Here is a 15,537-nt window from a genome sequence, read left to right on the forward strand (position 1 = left end):
ACACACACACTCTCTCTCTCTCCTGCACGCATACACACTCACTCTCTCTCTCTCTCTCTCTCCTGCACGCATACACACTCACTCTCTCTCTCCTGTACGCATACACTCTCTCTCTCTCTCTCTCTCTCCTGTACGCATACACACTCTCTCTCTCTCTCTCTCTCCTGTACGCATACACACTCTCTCTCTCCTGTACGCATACACTCTCTCTCTCTCTCTCTCTCTCTCTCTCTCTCTCTCTCCTGTACGCATACACTCTCTCTCTCTCTCTCTTGTACGCATACACTCTCTCTCTCTCTCTCTCTCTCTCGTACGCATACACACTCTCTCTCTCTCTTGTACGCATACACTCTCTCTCTCTCTCTCTCTCCTGCACGCATACACACACACTCTCTCTCTCTCCTGCACGCATACACACTCACTCTCTCTCTCTCTCTCTCTCTCCTGCACGCATACACACTCACTCTCTCTCTCCTGTACGCATACACTCTCTCTCTCTCTCTCTCTCTCTCTCCTGTACGCATACACACTCTCTCTCTCTCTCTCTCTCCTGTACGCATACACACTCTCTCTCTCCTGTACGCATACACTCTCTCTCTCTCTCTCTCTCCTGTACGCATACACTCTCTCTCTCTCTCTCTTGTACGCATACACACTCTCTCTCTCTCTCTCTCTCTCTTGCACGCATACACTCTCTCTCTCTCTCCTGTACGCATACACTCTCTCTCTCTCTCTCTCTCTCACTCTCCTGTACGCATACACTCTCTCTCTCTCTCTCTCCCCTGTACGCATACACTCTCTCTCTCTCTCTCTCTCCTGTACGCATACATACTCACTCTCTCTCTCTCCTGCACGCATACACACTCTCTCTCTCTCTCTCCTGCACGCATACACTCTCTCTCTCTCTCTCTCTCTCTCTCTCCTGCATGCATACATACTCACTCTCTCTCTCTCTCTCTCTCCTGCACGCATACACACACACTCTCTCCTGCACGCATACACACTCACTCTCTCTCTCTCCTGCACGCATACATACTCACTCACTCTCTCTCTCTCTCTCTCTCCTGCACGCATACATACTCACTCTCTCTCTCTCTCTCTCTCTCCTGCACGCATACACACTCTCTCTCTCTCTCTCTCTCCTGCACGCATACACACTCACTCTCTCTCTCTCTCTCTCCTGCACGCATACACACACACTCTCTCTCTCCTGCACGCATACACACTCACTCTCTCTCTCTTGCACGCATACACACTCGCTCTCTCTCTCTCCTGCACGCATACACACTCACTCTCTCTCTCTCTCTCTCTCCTGCACGCATACACACTCACTCTCTCTCTCTCTCTCTCTCCTGCACGCATACACACACACTCTCTCTCTCCTGCACGCATACACACTCACTCTCTCTCTCTTGCACGCATACACACTCACTCTCTCTCTCTCCTGCACGCATACACACTCACTCTCTCTCTCTCTCTCTCTCCTGCACGCATACACACACACTCTCTCTCTCCTGCACGCATACACACTCACTCTCTCTCTCCTGTACGCATACACTCTCTCTCTCTCTCTCTCTCTCTCCTGTACGCATACACACTCTCTCTCTCTCTCTCTCTCCTGTACGCATACACTCTCTCTCTCTCTCTCTCTCTCTCTCTCTCTCTCTCTCTCCTGTACGCATACACACTCTCTCTCTCTCTCTCTCTCCTGTACGCATACACTCTCTCTCTCTCTCTCTCTCTCTCTCTCCTGTACGCATACACACTCTCTCTCTCTCTCTCTCTCCTGTACGCATACACACTCTCTCTCTCCTGTACGCATACACACTCTCTCTCTCTCTCTCCTGTACGCATACACTCTCTCTCTCTCTCTCTCTCTCTCTCTCTCTTGCACGCATACACACTCTCTCTCTCTCCTGTACGCATACACTCTCTCTCTCTCTCTCTCCTGCACGCATACACTCTCTCTCTCTCTCTCTCTCTCTCCTGTACGCATACACTCTCTCTCTCTCTCTCTCTCTCTCTCCTGTACGCATACACTCTCTCTCTCTCTCTCTCCTGTACGCATACACTCTCTCTCTCTCTCTCTCTCTCTCTCTTGTACGCATACACTCTCTCTCTCTCTCCTGTACGCATACACACTCTCTCTCTCTCTCCTGCACGCATACACACTCACTCTCTCTCTCTCCTGCACGCATACACACTCTCTCTCTCTCTCTCTCTTGCACGCATACACTCTCTCTCTCTCTCTCTCTCTCTCTCTCTCTCCTGTACGCATACACTCTCTCTCTCTCTCTCTCTCCTGTACGCATACACACTCTCTCTCTCTCTCTCTCTCTCTCTTGCACGCATACACACTCTCTCTCTCTCCTGTACGCATACACACTCTCTCTCTCTCTCCTGCACGCATACACACACTCTCTCTCTCTCTCCTGTACGCATACACTCTCTCTCTCTCTCCTGTACGCATACACACTCTCTCTCTCTCTCTCTCTCTCTCTCTCCTGTACGCATACACTCTCTCTCTCTCTCTCTCCTGCACGCATACACACTCTCTCTCTCTCTCTCCTGCACGCATACACACACTCTCTCTCTCTCTCCTGCACGCACACACACTCACTCTCTCTCTCTCTCCTGCACGCACACACACTCACTCACTCACTCTCTCTCTCTCTCCTGCACGCACACACACTCACTCACTCACTCTCTCTCTCCTGCACGCGCACACACTCACTCACTCACTCTCTCTCTCTCTCCTGCACGCACACACACTCACTCTCTCTCTCTCTCCTGCACGCACACACACTCACTCTCTCTCTCTCTCCTGCACGCACACACACTCACTCTCTCTCTCTCTCCTGCACGCACACACACTCACTCTCTCTCTCTCTCCTGCACGCACACACACTCACTCTCTCTCTCTCTCCTGCACGCACACACACACACTCTCTCTCTCTCCTGCACGCACACACACTCACTCTCTCTCTCTCTCCTGCACGCACACACACTCACTCTCTCTCTCTCTCCTGCACGCACACACACTCACTCTCTCTCTCTCTCCTGCACGCACACACACTCACTCTCTCTCTCTCTCTCTCCTGCACGCACACACACTCACTCTCTCTCTCTCCTGCACGCACACACACTCACTCTCTCTCTCTCCTGCACGCACACACACTCACTCTCTCTCTCTCCTGCACGCACACACACTCACTCTCTCTCTCTCCTGCACGCACACACACTCACTCTCTCTCTCTCCTGCACGCACACACACTCACTCTCTCTCTCTCCTGCACGCACACACACTCACTCTCTCTCTCTCCTGCACGCACACACACACTCACTCTCTCTCTCTCCTGCACGCACACACACTCACTCTCTCTCTCTCCTGCACGCACACACACTCACTCTCTCTCTCTCCTGCACGCACACACACTCACTCTCTCTCTCTCCTGCACGCACACACACTCACTCTCTCTCTCTCTCCTGCACGCACACACACTCACTCTCTCTCTCCTGCACGCACGCACACTCACTCTCTCTCTCTCTCCTGCACGCACACACACTCACTCTCTCTCTCTCTCCTGCACGCACACACACACACTCTCTCTCTCTCCTGCACGCACACACACTCACTCTCTCTCTCTCTCCTGCACGCACACACACTCACTCTCTCTCTCTCTCTCTCCTGCACGCACACACACTCACTCTCTCTCTCTCTCCTGCACGCACACACACTCACTCTCTCTCTCTCCTGCACGCACACTCACTCACTCTCTCTCTCTCCTGTACGCATACACACACACACTCACTCTCTCTCTTGCACGCACACACACTCACTCACTCACTCTCTCTCTCTCTCCTGCACGCACACACACTCACTCACTCACTCTCTCTCTCTCTCCTGCACGCACACACACTCACTCACTCACTCTCTCTCTCTCTCCTGCACGCACACACACTCACTCTCTCTCTCTCTCCTGCACGCACACACACTCACTCACTCACTCTCTCTCTCTCTCCTGCACGCACACACACTCACTCTCTCTCTCTCTCCTGCACGCACACACACTCACTCTCTCTCTCTCCTGCACGCACACACACACTCACTCTCTCGCTCTCCTGCACGCACACACACTCACTCTCTCGCTCTCCTGCACGCACACACACTCACTCTCTCGCTCTCCTGCACGCACACACACTCACTCTCTCTCTCTCCTGCACGCACACACACTCACTCACTCTCTCTCTCTCCTGCACGCACACACACTCACTCTCTCTCTCTCCTGCACGCACACACACACTCACTCTCTCTCTCTCTCCTGCACGCACACACACTCACTCTCTCTCTCTCTCTCCTGCACGCACACACACTCACTCTCTCTCTCTCCTGCACGCACACACACTCACTCTCTCTCTCTCCTGCACGCACACACACTCACTCTCTCTCTCTCCTGCACGCACACACACTCACTCTCTCTCTCTCCTGCACGCACACTCACTCACTCTCTCTCTCTCTCCTGCACGCACACACACTCACTCACTCTCTCTCCTGCACGCACACACACTCACTCACTCTCTCTCCTGCACGCACACACACTCACTCTCTCTCTCTCCTGCACGCACACACACTCACTCTCTCCTTCTCCTCATCACACACACACTCACTCTCTCTCTCTCCTGCACGCACACACACTCACTCTCTCTCTCTCCTGCACGCGCACACACTCACTCTCTCTCTCTCCTGCACGCACACACACTCACTCTCTCTCTCACTCTCTCTCTCTCTCTCCTGCACTCACGCACGCACTCTCTCGCACGCACACTCTCTCGCACGCGCACACACACACTCGCACACACGCACATTCACTCATTCTCTCGCACGCACGCACACACACACTTCTGCCCTGTTGCCTCAAGCATTAAAAGCAGTGTATAAGCAGCCGGCCCTGCACTGGAGCCCTGGTGATGATATTTCAGTAAAATGAAGCTCTAGTCGATACGACACTGCAGAAATGGGGGAGCGCTGCCATAATGAGCCTCCAGTCACTGTATAAATACACACTGTTGTGTGTGTATGTTTACTCTATTAATAACGCTCATTACGCAACACACTCCTACTGCGCAAACACTGGCACCCTAGAGCGTTCCAATAATACCACTTTCAGGATACGACATTAAATACATTATACTGACACGAACTATTAGGATAAGAAATGAAATTTCTCTCCCAAGAAGAAGAAGAAGAAGAAGAAGAAGAAGAAGAAGAAGAAGATCCTGCTAGAAGATCTAAACTGAGAGAAGGCAAGAAGCCTTTATTATCTCCACACATATACATTACAGCACAGAGGAAGTCTTTTCTTCACATATCCTAGCTGAGGAAGTCAGGGTCAGAGCACAGGGACAGCTATGATACAGTACTCCTGAAGCAGGGAGGGTTAAGAGCTTTGCTCCAGGTGGTGCTGGGGCTCGAACCCTGATCAACGACCCAGAGCCTTAACCACCTGAGCCACTACTGCCCCTAGTACTAGTGCTGGAAACAGAGATGGAGGGCGACTCTGAATAAAAAGCCAACAGCCATATAACACATAACCTGTATATCCTGACCCTGTGTGTGTGTGTGTCTGCGTGCGTGTGTGTGTGTGTGTGTGTGTGTGTGAGAAAGGCCTTCATTACTCTAACAGCCAATCCAGATATGTGATAAAGGTAACTAGAGTCCAGGGTGAGGAATCTGCCCCGTGTGTGTATTCTGCCCCGTGTGTGTATTCTGCCTTGTGATAGAGACAGACCTGATCTCTTACCTGAGTTAGAATCCGGAAAAGACAGGTAGCAGATGCTCATTTTCTGAAATGGAGATGGAAAAAGAAATGCAGGAGAAAATCAGCAAAAAGGCTGACAGGAGAAATACAGTACACTAAATATAATGGTTTGTTTATCGTGTTTTTAATGCCGTGTCAGAGTCAGTTTTCATGGCCAGATCACGGAACAACGTCAACAACAATGTCAACTTTACAGGATCCTTCGGAAGGAAGGAAGGAAGGAAGGAAGGAAGGAAGGAAGGACAGACAGACAGACAGACAGACAGACAGACAGACAGACAGACAGACAGACAGACAGACAGACAGACAGACAGAAAGATACAGGAAGGAAGGAAGGAAGGAAGGAAGGAAGGAAGGAAGGAAGGAAGGAAAGACAGACAGACGTGAGTGTCTCACCTCTTTCTCTGTGAGTTTGGAATGATGAGGATATATAACCTAGAAAAGAGAGAGAGAGTAAATTATTCCTGAGGTCAGATTCCTCACTACATCAGGAGCATGAGAGTATCAGGTGGACGCAGTCACACTTCTGCTTCTGAAACTGGACACATGTTGGGACATTTCAGGAAGTTTTGTTCCTCTTACACCACAGCAACATGTCAACAATTACACATTACTGTGAAGTAAACAACAACAACAACAACACACTGTTTATCCCTTTATCCTTATATTTATCATTCTAACAATAAGCTGATCATCTAGCTTCCTGTGCTGTGGAAATTCTGATGATCCACACAATGCTCTCAGAATCATGAGCGGAGTGTGTGTGATCTCACACACCCTAATAACTAACACACACACACACGAAGGATTAATGACGCTGACGCTGCCTGAGAAACACCTTTAATCATCACCACCAACAATCCCCACCTTCTAACACTGATCAATCCCCACCGTCGAACACTGATCAATCCCCACCGTCGAACACTGATCAATCCCCACCGTCGAACACTGATCAATCCCCACCGTCGAACACTGATCAATCCCCACTGTCGAATACTGACCAATCACCACTTTCTAATACTGACCAATCCCCACTGTCGAATACTGACCAATCACCACTTTCTAATACTGACCAATCACCACTTTCTAATACTGACCAATCCCCACTGTCGAATACTGACCAATCACCACTTTCTAATACTGACCAATCCCCACTGTCGAATACTGACCAATCCCCACCGTCTAATACAGTGTGAGAGATCAGTAGATTTGGAGAGACATTAATGCACTGGGATTAAACAGAGAGTTGAAAATGGAGGACAGTAAATGAGGGATGTTTGATAGTGTGTATAAAAGCAGTAGGGATGATATGGTGTAGTTGTTGGTACTTGGTTGTTAATTGTATAAAGGTGGAACCGTGACATAAAACCCTGACCAAGCAATTTAACAGAGCTGCTGACCCGCTATTTCAACAAAATACTAATCACCTGAAAAGATACAGGACTTAAAATATATTACTCATTAAAATAAAAAAAATAAAAAATAAAAATGCTCAACAAGAAAGAAAAAGAAAGAAAGAAAGAAAGAAAGAAAGAAAGAAAGAAAGAAAGAAAGAAAGAAAGAAAGAAAGAAAGAAAGAAAGAAAGAAAAGTGAAAGAAAAGAAGAAAGACAGACAGAAAGAAAAAAAAAGTAAAAGTGAAAGAAAGAAAGACAGAGAGAAAGAAGTAAAAGTGAAAGAAAGGAAGGAAGGAAGGAAGGAAGGAAGGAAGGAAGGAAGGAAGGAAGAAATAGATAATACTAATAGATAATAATAGATTAATTAATAAAAAATCAAAAATTAAATTAGAAAATTAAAACAAACAAAAAAATTAACTAACTTAAAATTTTAACACATTTGTATTCAATTTTTTCCTCTTTAAAGACTTATAATAATAAAATAATGTGGGGGAGAATTGTTCTAAATGCCAACAAAAAGCTGTTCCTCTGGTGTAAACAGTGCTAAGTGACTCTGTACATGAAACTCTAATAATGTTTAAATTTACTGAGAATAAACACACTAAAGGAGAGATACAGGTCTGCTAAGACACAGGAGACGAAGACGTCAGTGCCGAGTGTTGTGTCTCTATTCTAACTGGGACACACACACATCTGTTCCACCTTAAGCCGAGTTTCCCAGTTTATCTTCCACACATCAGACCTCCTCCAGCCCAGTGAAGAAGAGGAGAAGGTGCAGTGGGGAAAGAAGGGAAACGCTCAGATTAACACGGATTTACACACACACACACACACACACACACATGGAGACAAAGAAAGAAAACTTATAAACAGACGTTCACAGAGAGACAGATGTTCCAAGAGCAAGGCAGAGAGTGATGGAAAGAAAGAGAGAAAAACAGAAAAACATATAAACAGAGCGAGAGGGAGAGAGAGAGAGGGAGAGAAACAAACAGATAATGAAACAGAACCTCTAATCTAAAAAAAAGACAGATAATTAGAAAGAGAGATAGAAAGAAAGACAAGCATGTAAACTGATAGACTGATCAAAGGTGGAAGGGCAGAAAGATAGCCACAGAAACAGAACAAGATAGACAGACAAACATGTAAACAGACAGACAAACATGTAGACAGACAGACATGTAAACAGACAGACAAACATGTAGACAGACAGACATGTAAACAGACAGACAAACGTGTAGACAGACAGACTCACAGACAGACAAACGTGTAGACAGACAGACTCACAGACAGACAAACGTGTAGACAGACAGACTCACAGACAGACAAACGTGTAGACAGACAGACTCACAGACAGACAAACGTGTAGACAGACAGACTCACAGACAGACAAACGTGTAGACAGACAGACTCACAGACAGACAAACGTGTAGACAGACAGACTCACAGACAGACAAACGTGTAGACAGACAGACTCACAGACAGACAAACGTGTAGACAGACAGACTCACAGACAGACAAACAAACATGTAAACAGACAGACAAACATGTAAACAGACAGACAAACGTGTAGACAGACAGACTCACAGACAGACAAACAAACATGTAAACAGACAGACAAACATGTAAACAGACAGACTCACAGACAGACAAACATGTAGACAGACAGACTCACAGACAGACAAACATGTAGACAGACAGACTCACAGACAGACAAACAAACATGTAAACAGACAGACAAACATGTAAACAGACAGACTCACAGACAGACAAACATGTAGACAGACAGACTCACAGACAGACAAACATGTAAACAGACAGACTCACAGACAGACAAACACGTAAACAGACATGTTTACAGTAAAATTAGACGAAAACACAGACAGGATGCTCGTGAAGAAGCGCGAGCGTTAAACACATTCTCTCTCACACACACGCACGCACAGAGCTAAACAAAAGCGCAAAACTTGCAATTAATTATTATATTTGTTATAGAAAAAGTTTATAATAGAGAATAAAGTGGAACAGTTTAGTAAAAATGAGTTGTAAAGTGTTTACTGCGGAGTTTTTTTTGTTTTTTTTACAGCTCGTGCTGATAACAGAATGCATTAGCTCACTGAGCTAAGCTATGCTAAGCTACGCTACGCTACGCTATCCAGTTATTATAACTTCAGCTGTTAGCTCACTTGCTAGCTACAACAGGCCACAGACGATAACACGTTCAATTTAACAGAAATGTAAATAAGGGTAGAAAGGAGAAGCTGACCTCCACGGCCTGTCCGAGCTCCAGGTCGAAGCCGACTACACAGATGCAGTGAAGCCAGGCGGAGAAGCGGTCCCAAGGCAGCAGCAGCTGCTCCGGCTCGCCATCCCCGGGCCCGTCAGCGGGCATCTCCTCCGCTGGAGATATGCGCAAATCCTCCTCGTCCTGCGTGGGCTCGGCTTCTTCGGTTTGCTCCGATATTTCCTCCGACCCTTGCGAAGCCATACTCGCCGAGTAAAAAAACCACGGGATTCTTCGCTTGATCACTTACCGTCACTTCTGACTTCAAGTCACCGAGAACGAACCGGAGCTTACGCCGCGAACACAAAGGCGCATTCCTGACCGAGGTTACGCTTCTTACGTAGCCGACGCAGCGCTCCTTGTCACTGGAAACACGATTCGTACTGTGTGTGTGTGTGTGTGTGTGTGTGTGTGTGTGTGTGTTTGTTCTGCGCATGCGCGAAATTGCTAACACCACCAACAACACATTATAACGTTGTATATTTTTTAGCAGTATTATAACAACAGCATTATAAATACTTGCCGTTTAAATTAATCGTTCCGTCATACTTTAGACAAGAAGTAGACGCACTGCTACGGATCGAGTAGTTGACAGTCCTCGAATACCGGCGAACGTCCAGAATTGCTCAGAAATTCATAAATCTACATACAATACACTTCCGGGAGAAGTGATTGTGAATGGAATGTAAATCTAATGTTTTGTAAGTTCCGTGTTATTCCAGCGCAGCGAAAAATAAACAACGCTGCCGGGAATTTATATAATTTATATAATTATGTAATGTCTTATTTGGTAGTAGATTAACAATATTAATATGATTAAACAACAATAAATCCCTTACAATATTAAGAACAATGAATCTTTTAAAACCATTTCGTGTTTATTTATTTCACCTGGCCCCGCCTACTTTTCCTTAAAAAGACTTGTCATGATTAAATTTAGTCGTCGGATTAAATAGTAAAATACATGTAGAAGAAATCTGTCAGTCTATTTTAATGGCCATTTTAGCCTGTTCATAAACACATCTGAATACAGTAATACGAAAGTCATATAGACCGCTTCATTATATTATGATTTCAACTGATTTCATATATATTTCATATAAAAACTATTTTCATATTGTTTTTACTCCATGGTGAAATGTTTGGCACTTTTTTTTTTAAATCACTGGATCCTCTGAGAGTAAATATAAGAATTTTACTAATGTCATTTCTTGTGTTTGTGTGTGTGTGCGTGTGTGTGTGTGTGTGTATGATGGCACAATGGACAGATGTTGCGTAATTTCAAACATGCCTCAGCAAATTCCTGTACCTGACAAGTACTGACAAATAAAGTTATTCTGAAACTGCTCAGCTTATAAAGCCTTTACAAAAAAACCCCACAAAAACTACGATACAGATCTAAGAAATGATTTTAATTAGCAGTAAAAAAAAAATATTATTTTACATGAACAGAAATCGCAATGAACATATACATTAGTGCAATAATTAAATGTTTAATATTAAATAAATAAATAAATAAATAAATAAATAAATAAATAAGAAATGCATAAATATATTGAAACCATTACATTCATGATTATTTAAAAATTGTTTTTATTAATTTATTGAATTTTAGACGTTAAAAAATTTCCCATATCCACCGCTCTCATGCACCAATATTACACACTTGCGTTAAAGGAAAGCCTGAACTCAGTTCCCATTGGTTAACTTATGTCCCGATTCCTTCAATGATTGGTTCATCTTCAGTGCGTCACTAAATGATCCCGCCCCCTCACTGCCGCTTGTAAGGCTCGTGCACGAGCGCGGCAGTTAACCAGGGTTGTGTGTGTATTTTCATCCCAATATGGCGGCGTAAATGAAGTAAATAAATCAGTAAATCGTACTATTGAACAGTTTGATAAACCGTTAAAGGGGTATGAGAGTTTATAATCGTTTTATTTATTTATTTATTTATTTATTTATTTATTTATTTATTTTATGAGGTGGAATTACGAAGATCCACGAATAAAAACGAAATAAAGCTCATCATATAATAAATGAATATGATTGTTGGTATGTGAACGCCTTTTAAAATAAAATCAAAAGTATTTTAAAATCCAAAAAAAACCCATTTATAATATTAAATTATATATATTTTAAATGCATCGACAGTATTGTTATGTACGACGATAGGAAGGTAGCCATGGGTTACACATGAGCGTCATTCCCATTGGTTAACTTTGAAGTACGATTCCTTCGATGATTGGTCGATTCCCTGAATGTCACCAACGTCCCGCCCCTCGGAAGACTCATGCGCGAGCGCAGTGCTTGGCCGGTTTGTGTGTGTGTTTTCATTCCAGTATGGCGGCGTTTGTTGCGGAGGAGGAGAAGAACTTTCTTTAAATTGTCCCTCATATAACTCGGATAATCTGGAGCACTTTATCTACTTTGGTTGGGTTTTCGTTTGGACCGTGGGGGACTTGAGTGAGAAGTCGGATACTAACCCGAGTTTTGTGTGAAAACGAGGAGAAGTTAAAAAAAACAAACGCTGCTTGCTCGCGCGACGAAGAGTCGACTCGGAGTCAATTTAGCACAGGTTGCTAAGCTAGCGCTAAAGCAATCCGTCGGCTAGCGGAGCTAACAGGGCTGCGCAGAGTCGGATTAGGAGTGAGGGTCTGAAGGAGAAAAGCTGAGGAAACACCGCAGGTACATTTGTTAGGGATTCAGAAAGGACAGGACACACCAATTAAAGCTGAACATTTTCTACCTCTATTTAATCAAGCCGTAGTTGTGTTAGCGCGCTCGTGCACTTAGCTAACTAACATGCAGACCGAACAATTCATTCTATACGTCTGGCCTGGTTGAGAAAACAACCCCTGGTTTCAGATTTACGTTTAGAATCTGCTTGGTGTTTTAGAATGTCTCGTCTGAATAGCTAGGTCGTGATAGTAACCTCATTTGGCCTTTAGTCACATTTGTGAATCATTTTCAACGCGAACCGACTCCTGAACCGAGCCAACAGGTTACCCAGCGCGAGCGAGACATCACCCATTTGTAAAGGCTATCCTCGTGTTTTTTAAAGGGTTAATGCTGGGAATTTTTTGATGTAAGGGATGTGTAAGGATCGTGCTCCTCTCCTGAGTTAGATTAGATTAATGTTTCCATGTTAAAAGGGCGATGCGAAGTTTGGAGCTGCAGCAGTCTTGGGATTTGGCTTGACATCATGGTGGATTTTGAAGTCGGGATTGCGAGAAGAAGGAGGAGGCTCGTAGAGGACATTATGTAGTCGGTTTGTTTCTAAACGCCGCCTGTTTGTTTTCTGCAGTTGTTTTTGTTTTGTTTTTTATGCACATTTAAATGGGATCCGCGAGCAAAACGCGACGTCGGCTCCTTTATTCTTAAAAAATAAGACAGGAAAATCAGAAGGTGTCACTCTGGATCAAGAAGCCCTGCCTTTCTCCTCTGGTTGGAGTAATACACTCAAGCCGTCATCAATGCCTTCGGCGCTGGCCGTGTTCACCTGCCGCCCGAACTCGCACCCGTTTCAGGAGCGCCACGTCTACCTGGACGAACCGGTGAAGATCGGGCGCTCAGTCGCGCGCTGCCGCCCTGCCCAGAACAACGCCACCTTCGACTGCAAGGTGCTCTCCAGGAACCATGCCCTCGTCTGGTTCGACCACAAGACCGGCAAGGTGAGGAGTCGTTATTCTTTATAAGAACGTATAAACGCGATCACGCCTGTCACGTGGGCATACACGCCAAACAGGCACGAGCGGGATCTCCTGCGCGTGCGTGCCACATTCAAGTAAATAAAAAAATAATCTCTCGTTTGCTTTCTTAATAATGCAGGACGTCTTCTTGCGCAATGTCCGTTCCTAACCTGTGATAACATCATTTGGATGATGTAATGCACCCACATGCCTGTGGATACCTGACCATCACACCCATGTGCTCGTTGAGCCTGCCATTTGCTGTTACATTAACCCCAAGGCTTTCCACCAAGCATTTTCACTCATTCAGCCTCAAGCATTAGTGAAGTTAGGCACTGGTTTCAGGTGAGGAGGCTTGAAACGTTCTCGCGTCTTCATGGAGCTTGTCTTGTGCACAGGAACATTGTCATGCTAGAACAGGTTTGGGCCTAATGAGTTCCAGTGAAGAGAAATCATAAAGCTCCGGCACACAAAACACCCGATATGATTGTGTGCTTCCAACTTTGTGGTGACTGTTTGGAGAAGAACCACACACATTTTATTGGCAAAGGTTTTGGGACACACCTCCAAATCATTGAATTCAAGGGTTGGGCTTGGCCCCTTAGTTCCAGTGAAAGGAACTCTTAATGCTTCAGCATACCAAGATATTTTGGACAATTTCAAGCTTTGTGGGAACAGTTTTGGGAATGACCCCTTCCTGTTCCAACATGACTGCCCACCAGTGCACAAAGCAAGGTCCATAAAGACATGGATGTGTGAGTTTGGTGTGGAGGAACTTGACTGGCCTGCACAGAGTCCTGACCTCAACCTGATAGAACACCTTTGAGATGAATTAGAGCGGAGACTTCAAGCCAGACCTCGTCCAACATCAGTGCCTGACCTCAAAAATGGTCAAAAATTCCCATAAGAACACTTCTAAACCTTGTGGAAAGCCTTCCCAGAAGAGTTGAAGCCGTTATAGCAGTAAAGGGCGGGACAACTCCATATTACATTCATGTTCATGTAAAGGCTGACGTCACAGTTTTGGCCTGGCTCACAGTCTCCACTGTAATTCATCCCAAAGGTGTTCTATCAGGTTGAGGCCAGGACACTGCAGGCCAGTCAAGTTCCTCCACATCAAACTCACTCATCCATGTCTTTATGGACCTTGCTTTGTGCACTGGTGTGCGGTCATGTTGGAACAGGAAGGGGTCATCCTCAAACTGTTCCCACCAAGTTGGGAGCATGAAGTTGTCCAAAATGTCTTGGTATGAAGCTGAAGCATTAAGAGTTCCTTTCACTGGAACTAAGGCCCAGCCCCTGAATTCAATGATTTGAAGGAGTGTCCCAAAACATTTGCCAATATAGTGTATGTGTATGAATGTCAGGGACCACAGACTTTCGGCCACGTTGTTATAGCAGTCCAGATAATACACGTGTAGCCTTTAGACCGGTCAGTCTCCAAGTTAGGTGTCTGATTAAACAAAAACCTGGTGGTAGAAACCCATATTATGGAAAATATAATGTTTAGGGATTATATTTATTACTAATGAGGTTTTCTCATTAGGGATAAATACAAATAATTTTAATTATAAGTCTAATATTAACCCTGACCCTTTTGTTTTATGTTTATGTTCTGTAAAGCTGCTTTGAGACCATCTCCATTGTTAATAGCGCTATACAAATAAAATAAATTTGAACTTGATCCAAGCACAGTACACTTCACCACCATAGCAGTAATTAAGCTGAAACATTGGCTTGGTGTTGACATTTTTTCATGCTGTGAAAGCGTGCTCAATTGACAGCCATGGTGTGCACGCTGGACAGAAATACAGGATACAGCATTCTTTTAAAGCTCACCAGCACTGACCCTTTAATATTTCTCATACCAAAGTAACAGATACTTGAAATGAGATGGTCTCAGAAGTTGCTAGAAAGACCACAGTGTCTGGTATCAGCTGATACCCAGGGCTAGGGCGTGATAAATTGCATCACAGTAGATCCGTCGTAACTCACAGCAGATGCTCAAATGTCAAAACGTGTCTATTTATTAAATAATTAATTAGCCTAGGATTTTGACGATTGATTTTGAAAATGAATCATATAATATTTTGCCAAATCGTATCTCTATACAGATATACACCGATCAGGTCTGAGCACTGAGAGGTGAAGTGAATAATACTGATGATCTCCTCATCATGGCTCCTGTTAGTGGGTGGGATATATTAGAGGCAGCAAGTGAACATTTTGTCCTCAAAGTTGATGTGTTGGAAGCAGGGAAAATGGGCAAGCGTAAGGATTTGAGCGAGTTTGATGAATTGTGATGGCTAGACGACTGGATCTCCAAAACTGCAGCTCTTGTGGGGTGTT

General features: G+C 45.1%; 2 protein-coding genes across 12 annotated transcripts in view; one reads left to right on the top strand and one right to left on the bottom strand.

Moving 5' to 3' along the window:
* Positions 1-10,074, bottom strand: part of dennd6aa (DENN/MADD domain containing 6Aa) — a 40,109-nt gene extending 30,035 nt beyond the window's left edge. Inside the window, exons 1-3 of the mRNA XM_058373613.1 lie at positions 9,482-10,074; positions 6,216-6,254; positions 5,802-5,844 (exon numbers count right to left, since the gene is read on the bottom strand). Coding sequence (XP_058229596.1) covers positions 5,802-5,844; positions 6,216-6,254; positions 9,482-9,703 — 304 coding nt within the window. The 5' untranslated portion in view covers positions 9,704-10,074. The remainder of the gene's footprint in view (positions 1-5,801; positions 5,845-6,215; positions 6,255-9,481) is intronic.
* Positions 10,075-11,810: 1,736 nt separating this feature from the next.
* slmapa (sarcolemma associated protein a) overlaps positions 11,811-15,537 on the top strand; it is a 55,436-nt gene continuing 51,709 nt past the window's right edge. For 9 of the 11 annotated variants that reach the window (XM_058374264.1, XM_058374262.1, XM_058374265.1 and 6 more), the window contains exon 1: positions 11,812-13,170. In XM_058374264.1, coding sequence (XP_058230247.1) covers positions 12,973-13,170 — 198 coding nt within the window. In that variant the 5' untranslated portion in view covers positions 11,812-12,972. Of the gene's footprint in view, positions 13,171-15,537 lie in introns of all 11 variants that reach the window. The other 2 variants (XM_058374272.1, XM_058374275.1) reach the window with 2 other exon arrangements.

The sequence above is a fragment of the Hemibagrus wyckioides genome, linkage group LG21 (assembly GCF_019097595.1).
Source record: "Hemibagrus wyckioides isolate EC202008001 linkage group LG21, SWU_Hwy_1.0, whole genome shotgun sequence".
Classification (NCBI taxonomy): domain Eukaryota; kingdom Metazoa; phylum Chordata; class Actinopteri; order Siluriformes; family Bagridae; genus Hemibagrus; species Hemibagrus wyckioides.